This window comes from Xenopus tropicalis, chromosome 4 (assembly GCF_000004195.4).
Source record: "Xenopus tropicalis strain Nigerian chromosome 4, UCB_Xtro_10.0, whole genome shotgun sequence".
NCBI classification, from domain to species: Eukaryota; Metazoa; Chordata; class Amphibia; order Anura; family Pipidae; genus Xenopus; species Xenopus tropicalis.
This window is the reverse complement of record NC_030680.2, coordinates 31,597,085-31,606,892: the sequence shown is the minus strand read 5'-3', so window position 1 is coordinate 31,606,892 and position 9,808 is coordinate 31,597,085. Positions and strand designations below refer to the sequence as shown.

Sequence of the window (9,808 nt, the reverse complement as noted above, 5' to 3'; positions counted from 1 at the left end):
ATTTGTGAGACTGTTTGTGGTATGGGTGAGGTATAAACGAGAGCATGCATGGGCTGTGGGTGAGATCTAGTGGAGTATGCTATGGGTTTGTACATTTGAATGACTGGTTATGATGTTGGTAGGTTTAACTGAGTGACTGGTTGTGCTTTGGATGAGGTACATTTAAGAGACTATTTGTGCTGAATGCTAGGCATGTTTGTGAGACTGGCTGTGATGTGGATTAGGTATAATTGAGAGAATGGTTGGGCTGTGGGTGAGATCAAGTGACTTGTAGTGGTTTGGCACATTTGAGTGACTGGTTATAATGTATTAGTGCAACTGAGAGACTGATTGGTTGTGGTTTGAATTAAGGTGGCCATACATGTTAAGATCCACTATCGGTGGGCGATATGGGGTGATTGTAGGGCCAAATGATTGAATTATAACGGCGGCAATGGGCGCAGTTGGGCGGGGACTGCATCAATGAGCCCCCGATCCGACTAAATCTTTTAACCTGCCCAATCGATATCTGGCCAATTTCAGGCCAGATATCGTTCGGGGATGCCCCTCGTTGCTGACCCTACATGAGCTGATAAGCTGCCGAATTGGACCGTTTTCGGCAGCTACAATCGGCCCGTGTATGGCCACCTTTAGGCATTTTTGAGGGACTGGATGTGGTGTGGGTTAGATAAAAGAGAATGTTTGGGTTGTGGGTGAGATCTATTGGAGTGTCTTGTTGTGGTATGGGTTAAGTGAATGTTTATGATGTTGGTAGGTACAACTAAGAGACTGATTGGGCTTTAAGTGGTTTATTGTGGAGTGGCTGGTTGTGCTGAGTGTTGTATGTTGTATAGTGACTGGTTGTGCTGTGATTGAAATAAATACAAGAGACTTGTTGAGGTGAGATTTAGTGGAGTGATTGGTTTTGCTATAGGTTCGATAGATTTAAGTGGTTATGATGCTGGTAAGTTCAACTGAGACATTCATTGGGCTATGGCTGATGTATAGTGGAATTACTGGTTCTGTTGTGGATGAGGTACATTTGAGAGACTGCTTGTGCTGTGGGTTTGGTATATAGTAGAGACTGGTTGTGATGTGGATTAGAAATAATTTAGAAAATGTTTAAAATGTTGGTAAATGCAAATGAGACACTGATTGGGCTGTGGTTAATGAACAGTGGAATGACTGTTGTGTGGGTTGAGAGACTGGTAGTTGTGTGGGTTAGGTGCAATTGAGAGAATGGTTGTGCTGTGGGCTAGGTATTTTGGGAGACTGGTTGTAGTGTGTATGTGGGTATAGTTATGGCCTGGGTTATATATTTAATTGAGAGAATGGTTGGTCCATGGGTGAGAGTTTAAAGGCCTGGGTAATTGGTGTGATAGATGGTGGCACCCCTAGAGTAGAAGCCGAAGGTCACAGCAGTAACTCTTCCTTGCTATGGTGGTGGTGTTGATGGTGACAGCTTTGCTTCTTTTTCTCCATCTTCTCCTCCGCCACCTTTACCTTTCTTCTTTTGCACCAAAAAAAAAAACTAAGACATATTTTGCCACTAGAAATTCAGTTATTTTAGTGAAGAAAGCACAATTAGGCAATTGTCACTAGCCTTTGCACTAGTGTTTGCATCACATTCTAATAGCAACATATATTGTCATTAAAAGGCCTGATTTATATGAAACGAGTTATTATTTATAATGTACTTTTATACAAACCTGCAATATTGAGGTTTATATTTTCTATATATGAACATTTAATTGGAACAATCTTATTATATTTCTCTTTCAAATGAGTTTATTTATTCAATTTTGAAAGTATTAGTTTGTAATGTTTGAGATTATTTTAACACTTTAATATAGTCTCTAATAATGTAAAATTCTTATATAGCTCTATGGTTAAGGAGAGGGTATTGTAAGTAATGTATCAGTGTTTGCAGACGAAAACTACAAAACTACAGGTATATGGCCTAATTAATCTCATCAAATATACCCTTAATGAGGCTGAGTTAGGCAAATCCATAATGGAAAAGGACCTTGGAGTCCTTGTAGAATGTAGATAATAAACTTAGCTGTTTCAAGAAATCTTAGAAAGTCCAGTTGCTTTAGACTTCTATTTGATTTCTACTAGATACAATCACTGTCCATCTCTGAGGCAAATTGGAGAGGCTACAGAAGGGTTCTTTATTGCCTTTCTCTTTGTCATCTAGCAGTTAGGCAGGTTTTTATAGTCATAAAAGGTTGAACTTGATAAACGTATGTCTTTTTTCAGACTAAGTTACTATGTTTTTATGTTTCAGATGGAAATAGACATGTTTTTATGTATAATTCAGTGTTTTTTCTGCAGTGTCACCTTTCAAAAGGGTTACACGCTCATGCACAAATAGTCGTTTGTTAATCAGGTAATGAGGAGAGGTAATGGGAGAGGAGATGGCATCACATTTGATATTTGTTGTTAAAACAGCATTAACATGTGATTCTTAGGCTAAGGGTACATAAGGCCTATGGAAGCAGGGGCACAAATCCCAACACAAACTCCTTCCCGTGTCTCCCCAAAGGTTTCACTGTTTTGCTGCTTCTCTATCTACAAGTACCACTTAGGCCATGCCAGCAGCTTCACTTCCAGCACAACTCCCAGCAAACCATTGCTCTAATGAACTGAAATGTTTGTATTGCTGACCCACCACCTAAGGGCTCTGGCACATGGGGAGATTAGTCGCCCGCGACAAATCTCCCTGTTCGCGGGCGACTAATCTCCCCGAGTTGCCATCAGTTTTACCGTGCAACTTACATTTTCGCCAGAGGGATGGCACACGCGGCGGTGCGATTTCGGCAAATCGCCAAAAATGCCTCGCGAGGCAACTTCGGCGATTTTCCGATATCGCCTGCGCAGCATGTGCCATCCCACCGGCGACTTACATTTTCGGGGAGATTAGTCGCCCGCAAACAGGGAGATTTGTCGCGGGCAACTAATCTCCCCATGTGCCAGAGCCCAAACACCCTGGCAACCAACTAGTTACCCTGCTAGCCTATTCAGCCTCATACAGAACTCTCAGCACTGGGATTCCCTGCTTACACTGCTGCTCTCAGTCTTCCACCCCTGATATCCATAGAGCTGCCCTGACAGAATTTTTGAGTCACATACAACTCCCTGTACCCTTATCTTGTGTAACTTGCATATACATATATTAGGACCTTTATCTTGACCAAAACATTGGACACAAGTAATATGTGAAATATATTTTGTTGTTTTAAGCCTAATACAAGAAAGTTCTGGTCCTTACCAAACATATACATTTTTTTTTACCGTGCAACCTACAGAATGTTAGGAGACAAGTGCAAGTGCACTTTCTTTAATATATTTATATATATACATATATGTATGGAAGGAGCCTCTCTGTATTACAGGAATGTGGTACCTCCAGCTTCCATTTATGAACTTAGTGTCACCAGCACCGGATTTCAAATCCAGGGGCCCCGAGGCTGCCCTCCCATTCGCGCCCCCCTGGCGTGCATGCGCAAACAAACATGACCCCCCCGCCGCACCGACGCAAGCACGCATGCGCACCCATTTAAACTCCCATACGGAGCAGTGGGGAGAAGTCCCCATTGCTCCGTATGCACGCAAAACTTCAAAATTGAGATGGTACTGGAGCAGGAGGGCCACAAGTTGGCTTGTCTATAAACTCCCTGACTTCCCTTCTATATACACATAAACCAGGTATATAGTTTAATAAATACGAAGATGATATTCTTAGAAGCAATATTTTTATTTGTATAATTATATACATAATGTGAGCAGAACAAACAAGTTATATATGAAATAGTGCCTATTGGAGTAGCAAAAGTTGGTGGCACTAGGCAGGTGGGGTACAGGCTTCTTTCTTCACACGGACTCCAGTGAGTGTTTGGTACAATGTTCAGTATATGATCCATGGTCTTCATTACAGAATAAGAGTTCCTTTGACTGTTGCCACGCTGTCTCATATCTGAAAAACAGAATCACAGAAGGATTTACATCTAAAGGGCAACTAAATGTATGTGTTGATTATAAATAAATAAGCAGTCAGATGAATCATTCAACATTGTAGATGATTTTATTATAGACTTCTTAATTCATTCTGCAAATTAACCAGTTACTCACGTGGGGGTACAAATGGTGTGCAAAAACCAAATCTAACATAAGGAATGCTCATTAACCACCAACAGTGAGAGCCTCATAGCACATCCCTTATTCAAACTGTTTAGGAATAAACCTACTTTTCATACCTTAGGGTGGATAAACATAGTAACCATCTTCAATATCTTCTTCTTTAGATCTCTCAAGGTGGCAACTGCAACTTTACCAGGAAGCAAATAAAAACAATGTGAGGTAGTGCCAACTGTTTCTAAACTTGGTGCCAGGTTTTACCTGTTTGTCACTTAAGGAAATCTCAAACCACAGGGAGTCTTGGCCTGCTCTTCTATAACAGCCACCTTTGGCTTTGGGCCAGCTCGAGTACCAAATGTCGACTGTAGAGAAGGAGCCGCTAATTACAGAATGTATTGTGGGGCAAACTGAACCAAGCACTTAGTTATCTGCTCACATAGAGCAGAGTTATAACAGACTGCATAATAACCTGCAGGGTGCTGGTTCAAATCCAGGCAGGATGTTACAGTGTCAGCTGTTGCTTTAAAAATACAGTTTGTTTCGCACCTACTAGATCTTACTTGCCTGTTATACAGGTCAAGTTTTTTAATATGCTACAAACCATGAGCAGACTATTCTTACATTAGCCTACACAGTCAGAATTTATTGAGGTGGGACACCTTATCATCACTTTATATGAATAGACTTCTTATATGGGTATGGACTGGCCCTCCACCCTCCCCATCTATTCCGTCTACTTATCGGATGTTCATTGAGAATCCTCTGAATGCCTCTTGCAGCTCTGATGGAATCCTTACAGCAGGCGGTGTCAGTGCTGGAGCTTGGCATTCAGGGTTCTCGCGGGTCTCCAGGTGGTCTTGGTTGTCCAGTTCAAATGGAGGCCTTATTCTTTGGTGTAATAGATGGTCCCAGTCCATACCCTGAAAGATATTTCATAATGAGTGTCTGGTCCAAAAACTAGAATTGTTGGAACAAGAAATTATAATCCATTACAATGCTATGGCAATATTCATTAGTGCTTTTCTCTATGTAAATCAAAATGAATAGAATAGAAACCTACTCTGAAGAAGAGGTGCTCTTTCACCATTTCGGCACCAGCCTCACCCGAACCGAGGCGATGTTCTGGATCTTTCTGGGTATTCTGGATCTTCTGGATATTCGATATTCTGGATCTCTGATCATAACTTTTTATTAATGGACTTCTTCTATGGATATGGACTGGCCCTCCACCCTCCCCATCCATTCCGTCTACTTATTTGATGTTTATTCAGAATCCTCTGAATGCCTCTTGCAGCTCTGATGGAATCCTTACAGCAGGTGGTGTCAGTGCCGGAGCTTGGCATTCAGGGTTCTCGTGGCTCTCCAGGTGGTCTTGGTTGTCCAGTTCAAATGGAGGCTCTATTCTACGGTGAAATAGATGGTCCCAGTCCATAGCCTGAAAGATAGGTAATATTTCATAATGAGTATCTGGTCCAAAAACTAGAATTGTTAGAACAAGAAATTATAATGCATTATGAGGCTACGGCAATATTAATTTTTGCTTCTCTGTCTGCAAATCAAAATGAATAGAATAGAAACCTACTCTGAAGAAGGGGTGCTCTTTCACCATTTCGGCACCAGCCTCACTCGAACCGAGGCGATATTCTGGATCTTTTTCTAAGAGCTACAAAAGATGAAAACAAACATTGTTGTTAAATCATTAATGTCTTTAATGCTTATGTCTATTTTATTATCCTACTGGGAAAGTATCCACCCAGGAAATACAAGCAATTTTCTAACCCCATAGAGAAAGTAACGATATGCATATGTAACTGATCTGCTTGGATGGACTTACAATTAAGCTCATATTTTTGCAACTATTAACTGCTTATATGAACCAGAGATTAAGTTGTGTATTTAGGGGACAAGCCATTATCAGTAATACCCCTTTACTAAACTGAGTATCTGCTGCTTCTGGCATTCATAGCCTGACCATTTGGAACAAAAGGAACTCACTGGGGTAATAATACATATTGTAAAGTTCAGTGAAAGCCTGAAACTGCCACTAAAACACACTAAAGGCCATATGTTATATCATGGTAGTAATAATATTAACTATACAGCATGTATGCCCTTAGTATAAAAAGTGAATAAAGGCACATGATAAAAATTTGCTGGGGCCAACTTACTTCTTTTATAAATGCAGAGACATCCTCTGATAGAAATTCTGGTAACTCGATGTTGTCGTAAAGGATGCTCTGCATTAGCTCAACCGGGTCTTCGTTGTTGAATGGTAACTGAAAAAGTGAATCATTATTTCTTTAGCAAAACAACATTCCCAAGAGATTTGTTGCTATATGAACTTAGTGCAGACTCTGTACTGAACTACATCTCTCATGTGCAGCTGGTCATACAGATACCATCTCTTAGTACAGTGCCTTGGGGGTATTTCTTCTATAAATGATAAAGGGAAGCCAAATACAGTATTATTCATGCTACATTATTTCTGACAGTATGGGAAGTTATGCTTGTAAATATGGAGACTATAATATGTATTATACTTATATATTAATTATAGTATTACACTATGTTTAGTCACAATATGAAACAACAATGGCAATGATTCCCCAATGTAAGTTGATAATATAGGAATTGTGCTTACCTCACACATGAGCATTATATAGGTGGTGATTCCTAGGGCCCACCAGTCAACGGCCATGCCGTATCCGTGTTTCAGGAAGATCTCGGGGGCGATGTAAGCTTTTGTGCCGCACATGGTGTTAGTGCGGTCGCTGTATCCAAATCCTTAAACACAAGAAACACTGTGAGGAAACTGCAGATCTGGGGCCCTAATGTAAACTAAACACCCACTCAGATCTGTTTATGCCACTTATATATTACATTACATTACATTAACATTTATTTATAAAGCGCCAACATATTCCGCAGCGCTGTACAATAAGTGGGTTACATACATTGCACATACAGAGTAACATATAAAGCAATCAGTTACCGATACAAGAGGTGAAGAGGGCCCTGCCCAAAAGAGCTTACAATCTACAAGGAGAAAGAGTTGAGACACAAGGTGTGGGAATGGGCATGACCAGAGTTGTGAGAGGTGTGGCACAGGGTATTGCTAAACTAGATTAGGGTAAGCTTCTCTGAATAAATGTGTTTTTAGAGATCTCTTGAAGGCAGAGAGATTGGGAGAAAGTCTGACAGTTTGTGGGAGCGAATTCAAGAGAAGGGGGGCAGCCCTTGCAAAGTCTTGAATGCGAGTGTGTGAGGAGGGAATGAGAGAGGAGTTGAGGAGCAGGTCAGTAGAGGAGCGTAATAACACTATATCTAAATATAACAATACCTAATAACCTGATCTTATCCCCTGTATGCCCCAGAATTATAAGCAACACTTACTGTCTTTGCTGAGGCCGAAGTCTACGATCTTAAGGTAGCCATCCCGGTCCAACAGCAAATTCTCAAGCTTTATATCTCTGAATTAAAACCAAGTCAATAGTTTAGTAGTTATACAAAAAGAAATCCTTACAATAACAGCAAGCGAATGATTAACATACTATTACCAGCTCGATCTGGAAATAAAGATGATTTTATTAATATTAATGCTTACCTATGGACAATGCCAAGGTGGTGTAATGCCTCCAGGCCAAGAACGACACATGCGGTGTAAAACCTGAAAAGAGAAAAAATAAAATTTAGTTACTTTAAATATTTTTTCTTTATTGATATATAAGCTGATGTGAGAATTGAGGTGATCATAGTGAGAAGAAAGATAGTTATCTGTATGATAGGTGTAGCTTTGCTTGTATTACGTTACATTGTAAAAATATATGCTGAGATGATGCTTCACTGAAAGTGCCCCTTTGAAAAACTTATTCCCTCATTCCCATTCTACTTACATGATGTCAGGTTCTTGCAGTTCCACAGATGTTACAAATTCATACATGTCACCTCCAGGGAGATATTCCATCACACAAAATAGGTGAGACTCCGTCTGGAAGGTTCCATGCATTGACACTAGGAACGGGTGTTCGGCAGAACTCACCCTCTGGAGGATTTCCTTCTCTTTGAAGACACTGTGGGTTAAATTATCCCATTATCACCATGTGAGACTCACACAAGGGAACATTACACTTACCCTTTATCCTAATAAACAGACACAGGGCAATACAGCAGATAATAACCAAATGCAAATAATTTAAAGGAATGTGAGGTCAGACAGATACAAAATATAAAAAGAGAAACCTTTCCTACATATAATGCTGAATATAACAAGAAAAGATGACATAGATATGGGCAATATTAATCTTTCCCCTGTCACTGACCTGTCCAAGTTGCCCCTTTTCAAAATCTCCTCTTTTTTCAGGGCCTTGATAGCACATAGTTCTTTGGTGTTTTTGTGCTCGGCTAGGAATACCTGGAGTCAGAAGGCAGAAAGTTCAATCACTCTGGGTAAATCAGTAGTAACTAAAACCTAACTGTGCAATGAGTCGCTCACCTTCCCAAATGCTCCTTCTCCCAACACTGGGCCCAGGTTGAAATTTTCAAGTGAGGGAGATCTGGGCTCAACAGGGCTGAAAAATAAAATAATGAAAGGTAAAATGTGTTTTGTTTATGTTCACAGTCAAGATTAATCTAATACACAATTTATTTGGTCACTTTTCTGTAGCATCCAGTCACCTCCGCCAATCAATTCTAAACCAAAACAAGAGAATATATCCCAAATCAGATACCTGATAGATGGTCCTTCAGCACCCTGTATTTTATTGTCAAAATCTGAGCCAAAGTCAGGACTGCAGAGCTGCAAATAAAGGACAAATGAGCATTATGCACAGAATGAACATTGCAAGAATTTCACATGTGCACCATTAAGAATGAACAGTTTGCAAATGCAAACCTTGAAGTAAAGATTTACTCATCTAATTATACTTATTGGTTTTTGTATAACTTAAGAACCCTCCTAAGCTTTTGTGCCTGTTAAAGAATAATATCTGTAGAATCTACTTACTGGTAATGGAGGACTGGAAGAGGTGGAATTATCATCCTCAGTGTCCTTCTCTGGCTCAGACTCTTGCTCCTGATTGGGAAGTCCGCTGTTATTGGACATGCCAGCATCATAATCAGGAGCTGCTGAATCTGCAGAAATGGAACAATATAGTCTTAAACTTATAATACAGTTTATCGTCATTATAAGTACAATATTAGAACTATATGTCATAAAAAAGTATTAATACTCTCCTATATAATATATAAATATATATTTATCCCATTACTGAAAGCAAACATAAATGCCCATATAATCCACATAAATGCATTAAGAATACTAGGGCAGAGAGATATCAGTTATATGCTATATTAGTACAAGGTCAAATTCTCCCCAGTTATGGAGAACCTAAGGTTGATGGCCCAGGTGGCCAGATATAGGGATCAACAATACATTAGATGGACTGTGTTTAATAAATCTGCATGATCAACTCTATCATAAACTACAAGAAGTCAGTGCATGATCCTACTTACCCGATAAAACTGGCAATGCTGGTGGTTCATATGCATTCGCTTTCACGAAAATGACCACCAGTGCCTCGGATGTATTCGCTATACCAGGGACCTCCACCGTGGCATCCTGAAGAGATAAAGCATATTAAGAAACCAACATTAAGCAGGATGTTATCTCAGGGCTTCAGTCATGTATGAG

At 40.0% G+C, this 9,808-nt stretch overlaps 1 protein-coding gene and 1 long non-coding RNA gene across 2 annotated transcripts; both read right to left on the bottom strand.

Annotated features, from left to right (window-relative positions):
* Positions 1-3,771: 3,771 nt before the first annotated feature.
* Positions 3,772-7,061, bottom strand: LOC101735045 (serine/threonine-protein kinase AtPK2/AtPK19-like). The gene is made up of 4 exons (XM_031900615.1): positions 6,761-7,061; positions 6,288-6,395; positions 5,180-5,782; positions 3,772-5,039 (listed from the first exon to the last, which is right to left on the bottom strand). Exons 1-3 carry the CDS (start codon positions 6,872-6,874, stop codon positions 5,639-5,641), a joined length of 366 nt encoding a protein of 121 aa, XP_031756475.1. The 5' UTR covers positions 6,875-7,061; the 3' UTR covers positions 3,772-5,039; positions 5,180-5,638.
* Positions 7,062-7,400: 339 nt separating this feature from the next.
* On the bottom strand, positions 7,401-9,477 carry LOC116410342. The gene is made up of 5 exons (XR_004222302.1): positions 8,847-9,477; positions 8,612-8,687; positions 8,439-8,530; positions 7,724-8,189; positions 7,401-7,589 (listed from the first exon to the last, which is right to left on the bottom strand). It is a non-coding gene; the product is annotated as an uncharacterized LOC116410342 (long non-coding RNA).
* Positions 9,478-9,808: the final 331 nt, after the last annotated feature.

Coding starts and splice junctions, on each gene's coding strand:
- LOC101735045 (XM_031900615.1), bottom strand. CDS start 6,874: ATGTGCGGCACAAAAGCTTACATCGCCCCCGAGATCTTCCTGAAACAC. Junction 6,396..6,760: donor ATATAATGCTCATGTGTGAG/GTAAGCACAATT, acceptor TCACTTTTTCAG/TTACCATTCAACAACGAAGA. Junction 5,783..6,287: donor TCTCTGCATTTATAAAAGAA/GTAAGTTGGCCC, acceptor CATCTTTTGTAG/CTCTTAGAAAAAGATCCAGA.